Source organism: Ceratotherium simum, chromosome 23 (genome assembly GCF_057802395.1).
Source record: "Ceratotherium simum simum isolate JZ-2026a chromosome 23, ASM5780239v1, whole genome shotgun sequence".
NCBI lineage: Eukaryota > Metazoa > Chordata > Mammalia > Perissodactyla > Rhinocerotidae > Ceratotherium > Ceratotherium simum.
Window position 1 is genome coordinate 4,114,840 of NC_141922.1, and position 21,150 is coordinate 4,135,989.

General features: G+C 50.3%; 1 protein-coding gene across 2 annotated transcripts in view; it reads left to right on the plus strand.

Annotated features, from left to right (window-relative positions):
• Positions 1 to 21,150, plus strand: part of AGO2 (argonaute RISC catalytic component 2) — a 121,264-nt gene that overhangs the window by 88,025 nt on the left and 12,089 nt on the right. Inside the window, exons 11-18 of one of the 2 annotated variants that reach the window (XM_087447408.1) lie at positions 1,003 to 1,136; positions 2,701 to 2,885; positions 4,269 to 4,428; positions 8,318 to 8,408; positions 10,848 to 11,042; positions 13,227 to 13,361; positions 18,170 to 18,271; positions 20,700 to 20,899. In XM_087447408.1, the coding sequence (XP_087303534.1) occupies positions 1,003 to 1,136; positions 2,701 to 2,885; positions 4,269 to 4,428; positions 8,318 to 8,408; positions 10,848 to 11,042; positions 13,227 to 13,361; positions 18,170 to 18,271; positions 20,700 to 20,899 (1,202 nt within the window). The remainder of the gene's footprint in view (positions 1 to 1,002; positions 1,137 to 2,700; positions 2,886 to 4,268; positions 4,429 to 8,317; positions 8,409 to 10,847; positions 11,043 to 13,226; positions 13,362 to 18,169; positions 18,272 to 20,699; positions 20,900 to 21,150) is intronic. The other variant, XM_087447409.1, reaches the window with a different exon arrangement.

Genomic DNA, 21,150 nt, shown 5'->3' on the forward strand with positions numbered 1-21,150 from the left:
TGTGTGTGTGTGTGTGTGTGTGTGTGTGTGTGTGTGTGTGTGTGTATTACTAAGTCTGGAACTTGGTGCTGGCCAGACTTGCTGCTGGCTACTCTTACAGAAGGAGGCCAGTGAAAGCAGGGCAGTAGTTATAAAAATATAGGAAACGAAAGCATTCATTTCTATAACATTTGATTTTTACAATAGGCTTATATTACTTTTGTAAGAAAAAAATGTTTTCTGCTAAAAACACTTCTGCAGGGTAAATGACAGCAAGTCAGTTGCAGCCCTGCCCTCCTCCACATGGCCCTTCCTGACCATCCCTCATCTGCCAGAATCACTTGAAGGCAATTCAGAGATTACTTAGGTGACATTGTTGGGGCCTGGTCCTTTCTGGTTGAGATGACAAAATTAGGTGGATGCGTTACTTGCTGCTTCTCTTTCCAAATGGAAGTAGCTTTGTGGAATGTGGGGTGTGGAGTAGAGAGTGATGGGCTCAGTCCACTTCCTGGCCACAGGACTGGAAAGAAACACCTTGACTTCTCTTCCCTTTGCTGGCTGCCTTGTTGGTAATGGATGAGGTAAAATAAACAAGAGCATTTTATAAATCAGGAAGCCTTCCTATAGCATCACAAGGCACTGCCATTCTTCCAGGCTGCCCACGAGGTTGGATGGAGCTCTGGGCCCTCTCTGCTCTCCTGCTTGGCCCCCGTCCGTCCTCTATCTACCCCTCCCTCCAACCATCCTTTTGTCCCTCTCTCCGCTCATCATCTACCCCTCCACTTCTCCATCCCTCTGTCCATCCTACATCCATCCATCCATCCATCCATCCTGCAAATGTATGTGGACCGACTGTAGCACTAGGCAGCTCAGAAATGGGACACTACATAAAGCTTCAGTTCTTAGCCTCAGGAGCCACCCTTTGGTCAGGGGGACCAATAGCAGTAGAGATAGTGACAAAATCCAAGGTCAGAGGAATATGTTTCCCATTTTTTCTCACTCTAAACTTCTTGTCATTTGCAGAATAAAGCGATTGCCACCCCTGTCCAGGGCGTCTGGGACATGAGGAACAAGCAGTTTCACACGGGCATTGAGATCAAGGTGTGGGCCATCGCGTGCTTCGCCCCCCAGCGCCAATGCACGGAAGTCCACCTTAAGTAAGGCCACTTGAGGAACAGAAGCACCTGGCCTTAGATGGACAGGGACAGAGTGACTGCTGGGATGGCCCACTCTCTCTGGGGCTGGGGAGCAGGGTTTGTGAGCTCAGTTTTGATCGCAGGGGTTGGCAGCGTCTCTCTGTCAAAGGGCACTTGCTCAGGGTGGACGGGGCCAGGAAATGTGGGCCACCTCAGTGCTGCTGTTACTTCTCGGACCCGTTATTGAAGTGAGTGTGGAGAAGTAGTGCAGATTATGTAAGAAACAAAACAGCAAATGAAGAATAAGTTTAAAAATTAGAAGCAAAAGAGAAAATTGCCTTCAGTTAACTAAAATTATTTTTAAAAAACACTTTAGTTTCATATTTTTTTATCAACCCAGCCTGGCCCAAGCATCGGACCCTTTGGAAGTAGCACCATAAACATGTAGCTTTGTCGCTCATGCTTTTGTGCCAAACAAACCCAACAGGATAAAGAAAGCTTTTGCTTCCCACCTCTCTTGAGAGGAAGCAGGAGGAAAACTGCAAAGCCTGAGAAGTGTAGCAGATAAACATTTCATCAAAGGATGATTCTGAAAAGCTGTGGCTCTCAGAAAGTTCTCGAGAGCTGTCTGTCGGAGACTGCCTTTCCTCCACACCGCCAACAAAATGAGCTGGCGCTTATTCAGCCGGAAGCACAGGGAGGGCTTGGGAAAGAGGCTGAAGGTTGGAGTCTGGACGCCAGGCACCTCTCCTCCCTGCTTTCTGTCCTCGGCTTTCATTTCATTTGCCTGGAGCTGGATGGCCCCGATGTAAATTCACATGTAGATAGAAGTGCAGGTGCACACACACATTTCCTTAACTGCATGCGTGTGGGAGGTTGAACACTAACTGGCTAGGTTGGATTGGAATGTCCTTACCCTTATTTGTAGAAGGCAATGCTATTTTTATTCGTAAGCTTAAAATAGAAGCCGTCGATCTGTCTCCCCCGCCCCACCCATGACTTCACCAGGCTCGTTGGTGGCAGCTGCCAGTGTTACTCTAGCTGTGGGTTGTTTTGTTTTCTCCCATGATTATGTCATCCAAGTCCAAGTTGTATACATGAGAATAACTGAGGGGAAAAGATCCAAGGGCGCAGTCAGCTCACAGTTTTCTTCACTCTGACAGTGCTTGGCCTTCCCAGACCCAGTGTGCTGGCTGTGTTCCGAACCAGAACTCGGGGCTGGTCAGGCCTGCTGAGCGGGTGGCAGCTGCTCCATGCATTGCTTTAAAAGGACAGCTCTTGTCACTGCACACTGGGAGCGTCACAGCTGGTGTGGCAGCGTGGATACGATGTGAAGTCTTCTATTTTATCGTAGCAGAATAGCCGTGTGTGACTTTTCAGGAAGCTACGTGTATGCCTGGCATCTGTCACCTTTTTCAGGAGTTAACATGTTGAAATGGCTTTGTCCAGGACTTAGATTCTGATCTCAGTAGGAATGGTTTTGGGTTTGGTTCTGTTAAAATTGTGCCCTTTACTTAGGTGCTCTGGTTGGTCTGAATTCTTTGACACTCGTAGCTCATTTGGTGTAATGCACCATCTCCTTCAGGTCCTTCACAGAGCAGCTCAGAAAGATCTCAAGAGACGCTGGAATGCCGATCCAGGGCCAGCCGTGCTTCTGTAAATATGCCCAGGGGGCGGACAGCGTGGAGCCCATGTTCAGGCATCTGAAGAACACATACGCCGGCCTTCAGCTGGTGGTGGTCATCCTGCCTGGCAAAACCCCTGTTTACGGTAGGCCTTTGGCAGTGGTCTGACCTGTGGGTGCTCATTGCACCCCTTTGTGTTTGTGCCGCTCTGAGGAGGAGCTCGATTCTGGCCCATGCGTGAGCTGAGAAAGACAAGGTGGTTTCTGGTCACTGCCAGGCGAGTGCTCAGGGCTGCCCTCGCCAGTCTCGTATGAGGCCACGATTCCTGGAAGCCAGCACGTGTGCAGTCATCTTGTCCAGCGCCTGACTCAAATGTTGGCCGGAAGGAAGGACATTCATTCAGAGCACTCAGGGTGATCCGCTAGGTGGCCGTCTGTTTATAATCTCTGTGCCCGCCTCAGAATTCTCTAGAAGTTCTTCTGAGTCCTTTATGCCAGAAGGGCAGTTGCACATTCATTCAGCTCAAATTTACCAAGCCCCTGTGACGAGGTCCCAGGCCCTGGAGAACACAGAGATAAATCAGACAGCCCTCCGTTCCAGAAGCTCCCAGGGTTGGGGGAAGAGACCTGTAGACAGCGATCACACAGCAGGGCAGCAAGCGCTCTCTGAGGTCTGTCAGAGAGCACTGTGGGATTCCAGCGGCTCCGGTGAGGGGGTGTTTGGAATGCGAGCCTGTGGTGTGTGGGGGCAAAGGGCAGAGGGTGAGACTTGGTTGGTGTCGCCAACCCATTCCCTGTCTAGGCAGTGACAGAATGCAGACATATAAAGTCACGCTTCTCTCCTCCAAGGTACATATCCAGAAAAAAGAGGGAAAGAGAAAGCCCTTGTGGTTTCCATCCTGTTAATATTCTCCCAGGAGTCACCCTGTTTCCACAAGACTGCCCAGGGAACAGGTGACCAGTTGCTTCATGAAAGAATCCAGAAACGGGGATGTGGGCCTAGATAGCTCTTTAATGATAGCTCAGATTTGCATTTGCCGAGGATTTTGAGGATGCTGCTGTTTTTATTTTTAACTGCTCAAGCATTTGCTTGTAACCCTGAGCGCTGTGATAGAAGGTGGCATTCCTGTCAGGATGCCAAGCCCTCAGTTCCAGACTGGCTCTGCCCGTGCCGCCCTGCAGCCCTAGATAAGTCATTGAAACAATCGTCACTCTTGAATAAGGAGGGAGCCGTACTCACCCAGCCTCACTGATGAGTGAGGGTGAGACTTCCATGGGTAGTGCAGGCGTGGGCAAGGCAAGAGCCACGACTGGAGCCTGGTGCCCTGACCTCCCTCTGCCTGCCAGTCACCCTCTTCCACAGGTTAGCTACAGATGGTACTGGCCAAAAAAGCCTGATGCAGTTGCCATGATTGCTCATTTGCGTGTGCCTTTGCAGGTTCCACGTGGGGCAGGCGGGGGCTGTTAGGGCAAGCTAAGGAAGGGGCGCCAGCGAGAGCTGTCACGTGTGTACCTTTTGTGCTCCACAGCTGAGGTCAAGCGTGTGGGAGACACAGTGCTAGGGATGGCCACACAGTGTGTGCAGATGAAGAATGTGCAGAGGACCACGCCGCAGACCCTGTCCAACCTCTGCTTGAAAATCAACGTCAAACTGGGAGGCGTGAACAACATCCTACTGCCCCAGGGGAGGTAAGGGGGGCCCTTCAGCCTGGGGTGGAGCAGTTAACTGCAGGATGCCCAGTGGGATGGGGGTGGTGCACAGGTAGGTGGGGTCCATTCACCTATGCCGAGCTCACTTTCCTAGCCGCATCAGATAAAGGAAATGAGTAAGACGCAGGTCCCGGCTGCTCACGGTCTAGGGGACCCTGGGCATCTGTGGGTCATTGAGTGCCATGGCCAGGCTCTCTGAGAGAGACGAAGACAGAGTGCAGGGGCCCGGGGGCCTGCAATGTGAGACATGGTGGCTGCACCATGAAAGAGGATGAGCAAGGCAGAGCAAGGAGCCAGGAGATGGGCTCCTTGAATGAAAGTTCGTCTCCTGGAGTGGGGAGCTATGGCTGCTGTGTAGACTGGAGTACCTCCTGTGCCTCCGAAGCCAGGCTGGTACTGGATGCTGCCTGATGCTGCCAGTGCTGGGAACGTAGCCCTTTGGACTGAAAAGTTCTGCATAGGAGCACGCTGTCGGCGGGTTTCAGGCCAAGGCCAGGATCTGTGGCCAGGTGCTGGGGGCCAAGGGGAGGGAGGTTGGAGCTGCAGGGTCCTCGGGTACCTCCTGGGCCTGGCATGCAGCCCCAGGTGCTCGAGGGCAGGGCCAAGGTTAGCTTTTGCTCCTCCTCAGACCACCAGCCTCTGATGCAGGCAAGAAGAGAGGTCTCCATAATGAGAGATTGTGGAGGAAATTTTATCGTTGAAGAATCCCAGCAGTTGTCTTAGTATTTGAATGGCAGATAGTAGTGCAGTCATGTTGTTTGACACATTTGCCCTTCACTGACTCAGACTATCCTGGTGTGAAAGTGGTACTCATGAAGACAGTAGGCAGTCATTGCTTCTTTCGTTTATTCGGAAAATAGGCATTATTCCGCACTAACTGTGTGCAGAGCCCTCTAGCCTGCCCTGAGGTTACCCCAGTGTTGGCACACACCTGAGTGAGCATCCGAGTCAGCTGCAGGCCTTGTTAAACCACGGAGGTTCTGATCCTGTCTGGATTAGGACCCAAGTACCTGCCTTGCTAGCAAGTTGCCAGGTGGTGCTGATGCTGCTGGTCCAGTGAACACACTTTGAGAACCACTGAGTTACACTGTTGACTGGAGGGAGTTGGTTGAATTTATTAGGAGGCAGCATGGTAAACTGGAAAGAACCCAAATTTAGAGTCTGACACGCTTGAACCTGACTGGCTCTGCATTGAGGGGCCATCGACTCACTCAGGGCACGCGAGTGAGGACCTGTCAAGAGCAGGTGGTGAACTGAAAGTGCCGTTCACTTGGTCAGCAAGTCCTGTGTTGATTGAGTGCCTACTGTATGCCAGGAGTTGGGGCCAGAAAAGGGAGGACAGGGACCAAGGTCCTAGTCCTCTAATGGAAGGACCCGTACAAGAGGGTCCATAACTGTGTCATATATGGCTTTACAGGTGAGCAGCAGTGACATAGTGGGAGGGGCAGGAGCTCGGGAGGGTGAGCAGCTGGGGTTTATATGGGGGTCTTATGGAGAAGATGGCACCGAGCAGACAGCAGGCACCGAGGGCGCACACATGTGGATGCCTGTGAGAAGAACATTCCAGACAGGGTGCAGGCCATGCAAGGATCCAGTGGTGGGAGCCTGCCAGGAGGGTTGGGAATTGTTCTAACGAAGGACTGAGGGGCAGAGGGCTGGCCAGCAGGGGCCTGAGGGCTGCTGGGGTCCTGGGGCTCCCTCTGGGCAGGATGTGACCATTGGAGGTTCACAAGTGAAGGTGTGGTCTGGCTGACCTTGTTCTAAAGGCCACTTCGGCTCCAGGTGGAGTGGGGACCAGGAGACCCCTGCGTTATCCTAGGAGAGGCGCTGGTGGCAATGGTGAGCGGGGGCCGCCAAGAGACAGGGACGTTTTGAAGATGAGCTGCGGGGCTTGCTGATGGCTCGGGTTTGGGCTGGTGAATGAAAGAGGAGCATCAAGGATGAATCCGAGGCTCTTGGCCTCCGTATCTGCAGAGACAAGGCAGCCTTCACAGATGAGAAAGCTCCGAGGGCTGTGCCGAGACGAGCAGGTTGGCAGGAGGCGTGTTGGCCTCCAAGAGGAGATAATGGGTGGACAGGAAAAACAGTCTGGTGTCAAGGATGTATGTTTAGGGGTCCCTGGGTGTAGAGGTGATATTTAAGGTCATGAGACTGGTGAGATCCCTCAGGGCAGGGTGTAGACAAAGAAGGATGTCTGAACCCTCAGCTCTGGGGAGTCCATGGTTAAAAGGTCGTGGAGGTAAGGAGCCAGCAGTGGAGCCTGAGAAGGGAGAGGAGAGCAAGGAGCCAAGCCGGGCAGGTCCTGGACCCCGAGGGCAGCGTGTGCTGTGTCACATGGTGGTGACAGGCCAAGTATGATGAGGGCTGAGGCTCCACCATTTGCAAAGAGGAGTCTTGTTGCCGTGGCAGCTCAAAGCCTGATTGGGAGGGGCCTAAGAGCAGTCGGGAGGCAGACGTTGGGAAGCTGCTTGCTCCTCCCTTCCAAATCGTGGCGCTCGCAAGCAACTGGATACCTGCTGCATTATTGTTACCAACACCACCACCACCGTTTTTGTACGGAGGGGCTGGGCTTGGAGAAGACACTGCCCACAACTGTGCTGCCTGGCCCTGCCTTACATTCCTGACCCTGAGCTTCAGGGGGGCCCTTGGCAATCCCTGGGGAGAAAAGCCCCCAGATGTGGTTGGAACAACACCGGGACTAAAGGGGGAAACTTGTCCCTATTTTGTGGAAACTGACATGTGGTATATACACTTGAAACATGCTCCCTTTCCCCCTTACTGCCTCGACTCAGGGTGAGGGGCATTCCTAAATGAGTGTAGGGGGCTAGTGGTTGCAACCAGGGGAGTTAATGGCATCCCGTAAAGCGGCTGTCCAGTGGGAGTCCTGCTGAGATCGCTTTCCCATTGAATTCCTGTCCTGCCTGCATCGGCAGGCACACTGTGCTGCTGATGAGGAAGAACAGTAATCAGGGCAATAATAGTATCAGCAGCTCCTAGTGTGCATGATGGGCCAGGCCCTCTGAAAGCACTTGACATGCATGAGCTCATTCAGTCCTCACCACAACCCCAGAAGGTGAGTACTATTATTTTCTCAATTTTTCAGGAGAGAAAAATGAGGCATAGAGAGAGTAAGCTCCAGAACACACAGCTGGCAAGTGCTAGGACCTGCCTCTGTCTCAGAAGCCATGCCCCCAACCACTGCGCACACTGCCTCCTCCAGAAAATGACTACCGGAATACAGTCAGGGTATAGAGGACCAGGGGGAGAAAGCTTAGAGCAGTGCTTCTCAACTGGGGTGGTTTTGCTCCTCCGGGAACGGGTGGCAATGTCTGAAGACGTTTTTGGGTGTCAGGACTTGGGGTTGCTCCTGGCATCTAGTGGGTAGAGAACAGGGATGCAGCTGAGCACCCTACGGTGCACGGGACAGCCCCTCCCACACCAAGGTGACCTGGCCCCAAGCATCAGCTGTGCTGGGGGTGAGATGCCGTGGAGCAGAGTGTGGCTGCAAGGCCAAGGTTGAGTAACAAACCATGGGGCCTTTTGTTAATAATTATTTTGGAAATTTTCAAGTGTATACAAAGGTAGAACTCGCACCTCCCTGACCCCCGGCCTCAGCAGCTGTCAGCGCCTGACCAGTCTTGTTTAGTCTACACTCCACTCTACCCTACTGGGTTATTCTGAAGCAGATCTCAGATCTCATATCACTTTATCTGTAAGGTTTTCTGTATGTATCATTAAAAGATAAGGTCTCTTTTTAAAAACACAACCACAGTACCCTTACCACACAAGTGACAATGGTGCCAGCATCATCAGGGGTCCAGGCAGCATCCCAAGCCTTGGCTTCCATTGCTCCTGCTTCCCTCCACAGGCCTCCAGTGTTCCAGCAGCCAGTCATCTTTCTGGGGGCCGATGTCACTCACCCACCCGCTGGGGACGGAAAGAAGCCTTCCATCGCCGCAGTGAGTGTCAGCACTTCCCGCTGGGAAGTGACATCCCTCTGTTGGTGACATCCTCCCCGGAAGGGACTCACAGCCCTTCTGAGCTGCCTGTGGGAGGGGACAAGGTCCCATCGCAGCCATGTGGCCAGAGTTTCTTCCTGAAAAGCAGGAAGTTTACTGAGGTTTACTGGACTGCAGTTGGTGAAATGAGATCTCATGGAAAATAGGTCTTAGGGGACACTACCAAGGGAGAAATGTGTTCTGAGAAGCAGTAAGAGTTGTATGAGTGAGCATTGTCCAAAAAACCAGACCATGGGCCGGCCCTGTGGCTTGGTGGTTAAGTGCGCGCGCTGCTATGCTGGCGGCCCGGGTTCGGATCCCGGGTGCGCATCGAGGCACCACTTCTCCGTTCATCCTGAGGCCGAGTCCCACATACAGCAACTAGAAGGATGTGCAGCTACGACACACAACTGTCCACTGGGGCTTTGGGGGGAAAAAATAAAATAAATAAAATCTTTAAAAAAAAAAAAAAAACAAAAAACCAGACCAAAACCCCAGACCAGATCTGTCAGCCTGGAAGGCTGCTGGGAGGTAGCTCCTGTCCTACAGGGCCTCCCCACAATTCTGGTGATACCTGATGGCTCCACGGCCCCTTGGGGCACATGCTGCACCTCGTTTTCAACATTTTCTATTTTTTATTAACAAATGCTAAATGTAAAATAATTACACCATCTAGAGTTAAGTGTCGACCTTTCCCTGTTCTAACTTGGTGAGTTTTGTCCAGGTGGGGGCGTGGCAGCCTTTGTTTCACAGGCGGTCACGGTGCTGAACACCTGTGCTCACACCTGCCTGTCTGTCCCCTTGTCATAGAGGCTGAACTGAGCCTCGTCTCTGCGCCCAGAGCTGGCTGTTCTGGGAGGGGCAGCATAATCATTGCTGTGTCCTTTTGTTTAAGAAGACAGACAAGTGTGTACTCAGACTAGTGTGGACTTTAAATGTGGACTGTAGAGAGCAGAGAGTGTTACCTCAAAGTCATCTTTGACGGGACCCCCATGTTCTGCAGCCAAGGTAGCCGAGTGCGGAGAAGGAAGCATCAGGCACAAGGTTGTGCATCCCCAGTGTCCCCAGCGGGGACTGCCAGAGTGATGTCTGTGCAATTGTGTACGCCATCATTTGTCTGAAACCACCTCTTGGTTTTCTTTCCACCTAGGGCAGCTCGTCCGTCCTGCCCTCACTCCCTCTAGACCAATCAAATAATAATGTTGCATTTTCTGAGCACCTACCACATACCAGGCCCTGGGCTAGGTGCCTAACTACGTCGTCTCATAATCTTATGAGGTCACTGTTAGTTCCCTCATTTTACACGTGAGGAAGTTCAGAAAGGCTGAGCTCAATTGCTCGAGAGCAACAGCAGAAAACACAGCTCAAGCCTGCCTGAGGTTCAGAGTTGAGTTCAAAGCCAGTGTTTTTCATGTGCTGTGCAGAGTGGTGGGGGATCAGCACACCTGTTGGGTCTCTGTGTACAGGAGCTTCAAGCTCTAATTCCCCTCCATCATAGTGGCTCTTTTTGGAGCGACCACAGATACATATGCATCCCTGAAGTGTCTCAGATGAGGAACCTGAGGCACACGCATGGGCAGGGCCCCTGCCCGCAGCTCAGTGCTTCTCTGTGAAGCGCTTCAGATCCTGAGGTGTGACTGACCACCGGCCAGGGAGACCAGAGCAGCCCGGGAGGTACATGCTTCAAAGAGGGCAGTCCTGGGCCCCCAATGTATGATGTGTGTCTGATGTTATTCAGGAGCCGTGCTTCCTTTATCAAATGAGCATCACATAATGTAATTCCTCCTGCTTGGCCCAGCAATCCAAATACCACTCCTTCCTACATAGACAGCACTGTTTACTGTGCTAAATATTTTTCAGCCCTTTCCATGTTTGCTTATCAAAGAGCAATACAGCAGAACAACCTGGTATAATTGTGTCTCTCTCACTGTCACTATCTCGGCTCCTCTGGTTGGCACCTTCAGGCAACTACTTACATGCCAGCTTGCCCTTTGGGACACTCTGCCATTCCTAGGGGTCAAAATCTTAGGATATTGTACATTGATGTGCAAATAGCTTCTTTGGGAAAGCAGTGCGCTTTAAAAAAACTAGGTGCCTTCTTGATGTAATTCAGCCACATCTGATCACAAGCAGAATAAAGGTTTGGAATAATTGACTATTTTTTATTAGATACATTGGGCAAACTTTTATTCTTTGGAACCTATTTATGAGCACTATTGCCGCATACTGAAAAGAAGCTTAAAGGTGGCGGGTTCACATCTGATGAGCCATTGTTAGTTCACCATGACGTGAAGTTCAGGGTGGAGACACTCCTACCGTCCCCAGTCCTTTCTCCAGCGCGCACCCAGAGCAGGGGGCTTTTGGAAACTCTTGATGAACACTCATTGCATGCCCCAACAGGTCGTGGGCAGCATGGACGCCCACCCCAATCGCTACTGTGCCACTGTGCGGGTCCAGCAGCACCGGCAAGAGATCATCCAAGACCTGGCTGCCATGGTTCGCGAGCTCCTCATCCAGTTTTACAAGTCCACGCGCTTCAAGCCCACCCGCATCATCTTCTACCGCGACGGTGTCTCGGAAGGGCAGTTTCAGCAGGTGGGCCGCCTCTTTTAGCTTTACCTATCTCTGTTCTCAGAGTGTCTTGAATTCACCTGTTTGTCCGGCAGCAGAGCTTCCTGGGTTCTCTAATGAAGAGAGTGATGCGATTTACATTCTGTCCCAAGGTTTATCTGTTCATAGCATGCAAGGTGGGCTGGAGGAAGAATGGGCACTGGATTGTCAGGACCCTGAGTCAGGCCAATGGTGCTGAGGCAGGATGGGGAAAGAGGAGCAGAGATGGGCGTGGGCCTGGGCCCTGAATTGCTGTGCAGGGAGAGGTTGAGTCCAGGCTGACTCGGCAGCGCAGCTCGCTGGCCGGAGCCCTTCCGGAGCCCGGGCTTTGCCTCACAGGCTGTGGAGAGTCTGTGGGGCAGGCACACTGTTGTGTCTGGGGGTCCCCTGTGTCTACAGTGTGAGGGGTGGCCTGGAGTGGGGAGAATGTAGAGGCAGGGTGAGAACTATGGCAGGGGGCCAGGAGGAGTGGGTGGAGCCCTTTTGAAAGTGAGTTCAGCAGGACCCGACCACTATTTGGATGTGGGAAGAGTGGCAGCATCTTGGGTGATGTGTAGGTCACAGCCTATTGTCTGGAAGGCAGGGGCACCATCACAGACATTCGGAGAACACAGCAGGGGAGGTGAGTGAGGAGGGAAGGGGAGTTTGTTGTTGTGCTCTGGTTGGAAGCACCTACCTGCAGCACCCCCAGGTCAGGGTGACCTGTGGGCAGCAATGAATCCATCCTAGCCTGGAACTCGGGAGGTTAATACCCTGAATGCGTCTCCACATTGGCCAGGGATAATTGCACCTGCGCTCCCACCACGTCCCCAACACACGCTTCATTGGGAGATATTAGCAGGGAAAGCAGAAATAAGATATGGGGGCCCATATCTGATGCTGCAGGAGATCCACCCAGAAAAGAAGGCATCCTGCTAGCTGCTCTGGTGTCAGCCCTGTGTCAGAGGCTCAGGCTGCCTTGATAAGCAGGCTAGATAGCATATGACATAAATATGGCATAATTAAGGCATAAATATGATTGCCTTATTATCCCAGTCCAGAGGAGAAGCAGCAGCTCGTCCCCCTGAGGCCCATGGTTGGCGAGGAGAACTGAATTGGTGCTCCTTGACTGGCTGGCAGCACCTGGCCAGGGCTTCTGATTTGGAGCTGCTGCGGAGGCCAGGGCTGGCCGTTCTGTTGTTGTCTCCTCTCGAGTCCAAAGTCCAGCGTGTGCCAGCCAACCTTGAATGCACCTTTTGTACATAACCTTTTGGGTTCCCTCCTTTGGAGATCTTCTGAGCCCCCAGCTGTTGCACCCTCTATCACGGTCAGTCCTACGGGAGAAGAGGGATTGTGCTTTTCTCTGTTTTTATCACTCTTGAATATACTCTGTGTCTTACAGAATCATCACAACTGGGGTTTCTGAACCCAGAACCCAAGACATACTTTTGAGACATCATAACACAATATTTAATTAGGACAATTGCTAAAAATCTAAGATTTGTGGTCCCTATGATAGCCTTCATCACATGGTAGGTGGTTCGCTCATTTATCTCTGACAACAGATGGTGAGAACAAGACAACATCTTATGATCCTTGTCCCGAAACTCCCGGGTGCTTACCTGCCCAGTGCTCTGCATGTTACTTTAGTCTTCCCAGCAAGCCTGGTCGGATGTTCCCATTTTAAAAGTGAAAGAACTGGGGATCAGAGAAGGTACATGGCTTTCCCAGAGGCACACAGCTACGTAGTGGTGGAGCTGGGATTTGAACTCTGGGCCAACTGCTAGGCCAGTGTTTGTTCCGCCAGATTCTCTCCTTCCCCTCCAATACAAAAGACAAGTTGTTGAATTGATTTGTTCATGGGTGTGTCTCCCATAGTGCCTCATTACTACTCTGTGTGGGAGGTGCCATTTTTCGTGCACTTAGAACATTCCAGATACTGTGCTAAGCAGTTGCATGCATTACCTGATTTAAACCTTTTAATCGTGAAACCTGGGTATCATTCACTCCATTATATAAATGAAGAAATGGGCTCAGAAAGGCAAAGTCACACAGCTAATAAGCTGGTGGAACTAGGCGGCTTACCTACAAATATTTGCCAAATAGCGTATATTATTAAGGGATTTATTTTAAGGTAGCAAGAGGCCCTAAAAACATAACGATCCTCAAGTGTGTTTTTCCTTCCCTCAGGTTCTCCACCATGAGTTACTGGCCATCCGTGAGGCGTGTATTAAACTAGAAAAAGACTACCAGCCGGGGATCACTTTCATCGTGGTACAGAAGAGGCACCACACGCGGCTCTTCTGCACTGACAAGAACGAGCGGGTGAGTTTACTTGGCTGAAGGAGCAGCCAGTGCACAGCGCTGGGCTCTGGGGCCTCACCGGACGTGGGTCTGGGCTCAGCCTTTGCCCTGTGCCACCTCACAGAGTGCCTGTGGCGACTCTGCTGCTGTTCCAGGTTCTCGGGAGACCTTGTCCTTGGAGTGGCTTTGTGGGGACCTAGCCTTAGGCATTAGAGAAGGGCTCTCCTCCTGGTGAGAAGTTTGGACCTGTAAATCCCACAGGTCTAAGACAGGTCCAGGCAGGAGATATCATTTATGCAATAAAGAAATTCCCCGGGCCAGCCTGGTGGCCTAGCGGTTAAGTGCGTGCACTCGGCTGTGGCAGCCCGGGGTTCGGATCCCGGGCACGCACCGACGCACTGCTTGTCAAGCCATGCAGCAGTGGCATCCCATATAAAGTAGAGGAAGATGGGCATGGATGTTAGCCCAGGGCCGATCTTCCTCAGCAAGAAGAGGAGGGTTGGCATTGGACGTTAGCTCAGGGCTGATCTTCCTCACAAAAAAAAAAAGTGTTTTCCATGTTCCCAACAAGATAGATAAAAATATATCCACACCTAGACACATTGTCCTGAAACTGCAAGGCATCAAGGCAGTTGCCTAAGAAAAGAGACCCTCCCAGAAGAGAGAGGCATTAGACTGACAGCCAGTAGCCCTTGACTCAGTCACAGCAGAGCAGGAGGTCGGTGGGCTAATATCCACATGTGCAGAAGGAAGGTGCAGCACGGCAGAGCAGGAAGTCGGTGGGTTAATATCCACATGTGCTGAAGGAAGGTGCAGCACGGCAGAGCAGGAAGTCAGTGGGCTAATATCCACATGTGCTGAAGGAAGGTGCAGCACGGCAGAGCAGGAGGTCGGTGGGCTAATATCCACATGTGCTGAAGGAAGGTGCAGCACGGCAGAGCAGGAGGTCGGTGGGTTAATATCCACATGTGCTGAAGGAAGGTGCAGCACGGCAGAGCAGGAGGTCGGTGGGCTAATATCCACATGTGCTGAAGGAAGGTGCAGCACGGCAGAGCAGGAAGTCGGTGGGCTAATATCCACATGTGCTGAAGGAAGGTGCAGCACGGCAGCGATGGTGCCACAACACGAGAGATGCTTATTGTCTAAATGGAATACAAAATACAAATTGAGAATTAACAGTGAGAAAAAGGATACTTTGTCACAATCACAAGGATGATCCACCAAGAAGATATAACAACTATGAGCTTGGATGTACCTAGCACCATGACCTAAAACTAAGTAAAGGAAAAAAAGCAAAAACTGACAGAATTTCGAGGAGAAATAGACCAATCCACCATCAAAGAGAGATATTTTAACACATCTGTATCGGAAACTGAAACAAGGGGCTGGCCCCATGGCATAGTGGTTAAGTGCGCGCGCTCCGCCTCTGGTGGCCCAGTTTCAGATCCCGGGCGTGCACCGATGCACCACTTGTCAGGCAATGCTGTGGCGGCGTCCCATATAAAGTGGAGGAAGATGGGCATGGATGTTAGCCCAGGGCCAGTCTTCCTCAGCAAAAAAAAAAAAAAGAGGAGGATTGGCATGGATGTTAGCTCAAGGCTGATCTTGCTCACAAAAAAAAAAAAGAAAGAAACTGAAACAAGCACAAATTAGTAAAAACCGAAAATTGGAAGAGTGAGATGAATAAGGCCGATCTAATAGAGAGAATCCTACTTAAAATAGTTGAGTTATGAAAGTTGGCCTCATACCAGGTCACAAAGGAGGTCTCAGGAGATTTCCAACCCTCAGTATTGTACAAACTACATTTTTTGATCATTATACAATTAAATTTAATATTAACAGTAGAGGGGCCGGCCCGGGGGCACAAGTGGTTAAGTGCGTGGGCTCCACTGTGGCGGCCCGGGGTTCGCCAGTTCAGATCCCGGGCGCGCACCGACGCACTGCTTGGCAAGCCATGCTGTGGCGGCGTCCCATATAAAGTGGAGGAAGATGGGCACGCGTGTTAGCTTAAGAAAGCAACAGTAGAAAAGAAATTTAAGAAAGCTTGAAATTGTAAGTTCATTTCTAAGTGGCACATACATTAAACATATAAAGAGAATAGAAATTACAAAATAATCAGAAGTGAACAACAACAAGAGAATTTCATATCAAACCTTATATAATGCAGCTAAAGCAGTGCTTGGACCTAAAAGTATAGACTTAGATGTGTTTGTTGTAAAACAAGAAAGAGAACCATCAGATAAGGCTGAAGATATAGGAAGGATGGAGATAAGAGACATCAGGCCCAGGAGGTGAGGGAAAGCTGAGGAGCTGGGATGCTTGAGCTCCCTCCCTCCTCAGCCTGCAAACTTCCCTTGCCAGGAGTCAAGAGGGCTCCCAAGTCAGCTTGTTCCTGCACCCCACTTCCCCTCCCTCAATAGAAAATAATGAAGTAGAAAATGAAGAAGCAGGGCTGGCCCCGTGGCTTAGCGGTTAAGTACACGCACTCCGCTACTGGTGGCCTGGGTTCAGGTCCCGGGCGTGCACCGAGGTACCGCTTCTCCGGCCATGCTGAGGCCGCGTCCCACATACAGCAACAGGAAGGATGTGCAGCTATGACATACAACTATCTACTGAGGCTTTGGGGGGAAAAAATAAATAAATAAAATTATAAAAAAAAAAAATGAAGAAGCAATAGAGCAGATTAACACAAGCAAAACCTACTTCTTTGAAGATGGATATACCTAGTAAGACTCAACAAGGTGAAAAAGAGGACACATCATATTAGGAGCAATAAAGAAACTGTAAGTGCAGAAGGAGTATACGTTCTTTAAATCATAATGGGAAATTGACAACTTTGTGCCAATAAATTGGAAAACTTTGAAAAAAACAGATATGGAGGGCTGGCCCCATGGCTTAGCGGTTAAGTGCGCGCGCTCCGCTGCTGGCGGCCCGGGTTCGGATCCCGGGCATGCACCGACACGCCGCTTCTCCGGCCATGCTGAGGCCGCGTCCCACATACAGCAACTAGAAGGATGTGCAGCTATGACATACAACTATCTACTGGGGCTTTGGGGCGAAAAAAAATAAATAAATAAAATCTTTAAAAAAAAAAAAAAAAGACAGATATGGACAGTTGTTTGTAGAATTACATAAATTACCAAAATCAGCTCAGGAGGATAATCCAATTGTCATTCCAAAGGGCATCAGGCCCAGGGAGTTTTACAGGCAAGCTTTACTGTACTTTCAAAGAATAATCTTATACAAAGTATTTCAGAGAATGGGAAAAGGAGGGGAGCTCATGTTACAAGGTTAGCCTGGTAATACCGATTGTTGGGGCGGAAGTGGGTGCTGTGCTGTGGTCAAGAGCACAGCGTCTAGAGCCAGACAGCCTGGCTCGAAATCCAGCCCCTTGGCGTGCCATGGGCTGCCTCCTTCCTGTTCCACCTTCCTAAGGATGTAGGGAGGGTTGACTAAGCTAACACATGCAAAGCACTTAGCACAGCCCTTGGCACAGAGGGAACGCGCTATTAGGAGCAGAACTCTCATATTCTTTTGATGGGAGTACAAACTGATAACCAACTTGGTACGCAGTTTGGTAATTCTAGAGATCTACCCTAGAGTTACCCTAGAGAAACCCACACGCCTGTGTACGAGAAAACATGTATAGGAATACTTACTGCAGCTTGCTTCTAATAGCAAAACATTAATCTGTTTACTAACAGGAGAAAAGGTTGTGAAATATTCATATATTGGCATTCTATTCAGCAATGAAAATTAATAAACTATATCTATCAAATAAATATATCTCAAAATCGTAATAGAGCAAAAACGGCAAATACACATACACTGATATGTGTATAGAGTTTTAAAACCTGCAAAATAACACAGTATAATGCTAATGGAGACTTAGATCTGTAGCAAAAGGTAAAAGTACCTGTCGGAATAATACAGTCTAAATTTGAAACTGCAGCATGGAAGGGGAGAGAGGAGGAAGTAGGATGAGAAAGGAATACAAAGGGGCACTATTTTCAAATATTTTACTTTTAAAAATCTAAAGGTGTAAAAAAGGTACATCTGAAAGTGCAAAGGGGTTACACTGGAGATTCCCTTTTCTGTATGTGTATTTGAAATATTGCACAACTAAAACGTCAACCAGTGACTTAGTGACTGATGGGGGTGGGGTTCACTGAGAGTGGGGGTCGTGCTGCGGCAGCAGTAGGTGGATCTACGGTGACTTTTTGATCTTAGAGTGTAAACTTCGAGTTCAGTAGTTTGGTGTAATTTCTAGCCTGCACTCGCACCCCAGCTTCTCGAATGGTCTCTGATGGAGCAGCCTCCCTCTTGGGTGGTGATTGAACCACTGACAAAGTGCAGAAGCTCCTGATAGCTTTCAGGGTTTTCCAGCTCTTCCGCCTTAAATATTATGTGTGCCTGTGCATGGATGATGGCCCGTCAAGCCATCATCCATGGTCTTAGATTTATATGTTGGTGACAGTTTTAGTCTTGACCTCAACAGTAATGAAAAACCCTTCAAGCATTACATGCGGATTCTTCAGTGAAGGGAAGACACTGCATTTCCCTAATGGGCCTTTATGAGATGTGCTGGAAAGTAACGCCAGGCCAAATAGGACAGGAACTAATTTAATTTTAGTTGTTAGTACTTGTTAAATTTTATTTTAATACTATAGCGCTTTGCAAATGTATTGGCCAATTTAAAGAACTCACAAGAGGGCAGCCTCTGGCCCAGAAGGCCCAATGTTGGAGATGATGTGGACGAGTCTTATTTGCTTGCTTGCTCTACTTTGCTGTCCCCTGAACGTGTCTTATGGGTTCCTGTGTTGCTGAAGGTTGGGAAAAGTGGAAACATTCCAGCAGGCACAACCGTGGACACGAAGATCACCCACCCGACCGAGTTTGACTTCTACCTGTGCAGTCATGCCGGCATCCAGGTAAGGACAGAGGGTCCCCTTTGTACAGAATCTCCGTGTCTCTGACATCATCCGCACGTTCAGGAAACACTTGCAGAGCACGAACCTCCTGCCAGGTGCTCTGCTGGGCACCAGGGAAGTGGTGGTGAGCAGCACGGATGGGCTCCAACCAGTCCCCAGGGGAGTTGGGCAGTTAACCAGTGAATAGTTAAGGCTTGAGACCGTCAGGTGTTGGGCACAAAGAACCCACTGGGGTGCCGTGGTGGGGGGGTCCCATCTTACATGAGATGTGGTCCAGGCGGAAGGAGCAGTGATTGCAAAGGCCAGCACGTTGGTGGGGAACAAGGGGCACTGCCGTGTGCCTGGAGCTTAGTGAGTTAGATGAGATCTGAGAGGTTGCTGCTCTGGAAAGGGTGGTGGGCAATGAAGGAGCCGACTCAGCATCAGCTCATGCCCACTTGGCAGGGTTCAGCCTTGTGTCCCCTCCATGCACATTTAGTGGGCATATGGGGAAGGTCACTGTGGCTTGTTGTCACCTCAGGGCTTTCCTAGTCTCTCTCGGTGAAGAGACCCACAGCTAGCCAAGGGTGATTCCAAGGGAGTGTTGCCATCACAGAAGTGCCATGTCCAGCCATTCTCAGAGCTGAGCTACCAGGATCTGTGAAGCTGTGCCCGTTGGGACAGGAGGAACTTAGCTCTGGGTGCCTGTCCCTGCTTCAGAGAGCTTCACGTGGGGGCTTTTGTATTTTTCAAAATATAAGGACTTAAATATCCCTCCCCAAAGAATTTGAACCTAAACTTTGAGACTTTGCTATCAACTTTGTACTTATAACATTCCATGGGAAATACTAAAATTTGCATGTCATTTACATCACCATGGGTCTAGAACAGGGCATGGCAAACTGTGGTCTGTGGGTCATGTCCAGCCTGCAGCCTAAGGGCTGAGAATGGTTTATACACTTTTTTTTTTTTTTTTTTTGAGGAAGATCGGCCCTGAGCTAACATCTGCCAATCCTCCTCTTTTTGCTGAGGAAGACTGGCCCTGGGCTAACATCCATGCCCATCTTCCTCCACTTTATATGGGATGCCGTCACAGCATGGCTCGACAAGTGGCATGTTGGTGCGCGCCCGGGATCGGAACCGGCGAACCCCGGGCCACCGCAGCGGAGTGCGCACACCCAACCGCTTGCGCCACCAGGCTGGCCCCAAGATTTATACACTTTTAAAGAGTTGTTAAAAAGAAAGAAAAGAATATTCCTTGGAGAGCACAAAGGCTTCTGTATCGTTTCTTATTGCAGATGATCTGTCCCAGGGTTTGCTTCCTGGGTCAGGGGCTGGTGTGCCTGTTCTATGAAGGGCCACTCAGTAAATCTTTGGGACTTTGTACTCTCTGTCGCAGGGAATACCCTTTTTTCTAGGCTTCCCTCCTGGTGGGTGGGGCCCTCACCATCCAGGGCCTCTCTGGTTTGTTTAATGGCTAAACCTCTCTCCCTACATCTTCTGCCCAGGTTGGGGGGTGGGGGGGATCTCCTCTGTGGAGTTATTTGACATAAAACAGGCCTCCAGAGAGCCTGCTCTGCCATTGTTGCAGACCTTCTTATACAAAATTCCCACAACCCACGGGCCCCTGTGACAGCCACCGATTAAATGTCAAAAGTGGGGTGCCAGAACGTGTGTGGTGGTTAATCAGAGGACAGGAACATCTGCCACCTGCCAATCACCAAGAGCCTTAACACAGACATTGAACAGGCAGCAGTAACTGGGCTGGAAGAGTCAGGAAGGACCCAGCAGGCTGGCCTGGGTAGAGTGGGAGGTGAGGCCAGCAGGGAGAAGCCACAGAACGACCCCTCCTGTGAGCCCACTCCCGCGTTATGGGACACTGTGGGTGCCCTGGGCCAAGCAGGGCAGCAGCTGTGACGGCGCCAGAGCTGTCTGCGCCCAGTGTTGAGGTGGGTGGGCAAGGTGACCAACTCCCACTTCCTTCAGTTTCAAAAAATTTCAAACTACACACACTGCATAAAATAACACGCATATTCAAACTCCCATTTTAAAAAGTGTTATTGTTCATATGTAACTTTTATTAGAGATTTTTTCTTGCCTTTATAAATAAAACATTGTAGAAAACCTAATATGTACAAGTGACACTGTCCTCAAAACAACCATTTTTGTATCTTTCCTAAATGATTTTTCTGTATGTAAATAAACGTGTGTATAGGCTATATTTTAGAAATAGAGGATCATAATATATATGGTTCTAATGCTTTTTTATAATACCCAATAGTGTAATCAAATGTCTTTTTGTCATTAAATATCCTTCCACTGTGTCCTTCGTGAAGGGTTTACTTATTCCCCCATGTGGCTGTAGCTTCTCGAAGCAGCACCCTTGGCAAGTGAGTCCTGGACTTCTCTCTTGTGTGTTCACCTCTCTGACCCTTTGATCTGCTTTTAGGGAACAAGCAGGCCTTCCCACTATCACGTGCTTTGGGATGACAATCGTTTCTCTTCCGATGAGCTGCAGATTCTCACCTACCAGCTGTGTCACACCTACGTGCGCTGCACACGCTCCGTGTCCATCCCCGCGCCAGCATACTACGCTCACCTGGTGGCCTTCCGGGCCAGGTACCATTTGGTGGATAAAGAACATGATAGGTGAGTGGCATTCCTTCCCTTGCTAGAGGTCACGGCAGGGGTCATTTCTGAAACAGGCTTCAGCAGCTGCCCTTCCAGAGTGGGAAGTAGCGGGTCACAGTGGCTGGACACAGACTCCCAAGTGCCAGCACCCTCCCTGCCCTTTGTTAGCTGTGTGGCTGCCTCCCCAGATGTCTGGTGTGTGGTGCTGACTTCGTTATAAGTGTACTGCCCCGTGGTGTGTTAAAGGCTATACTCTCTCTCTCCCCATC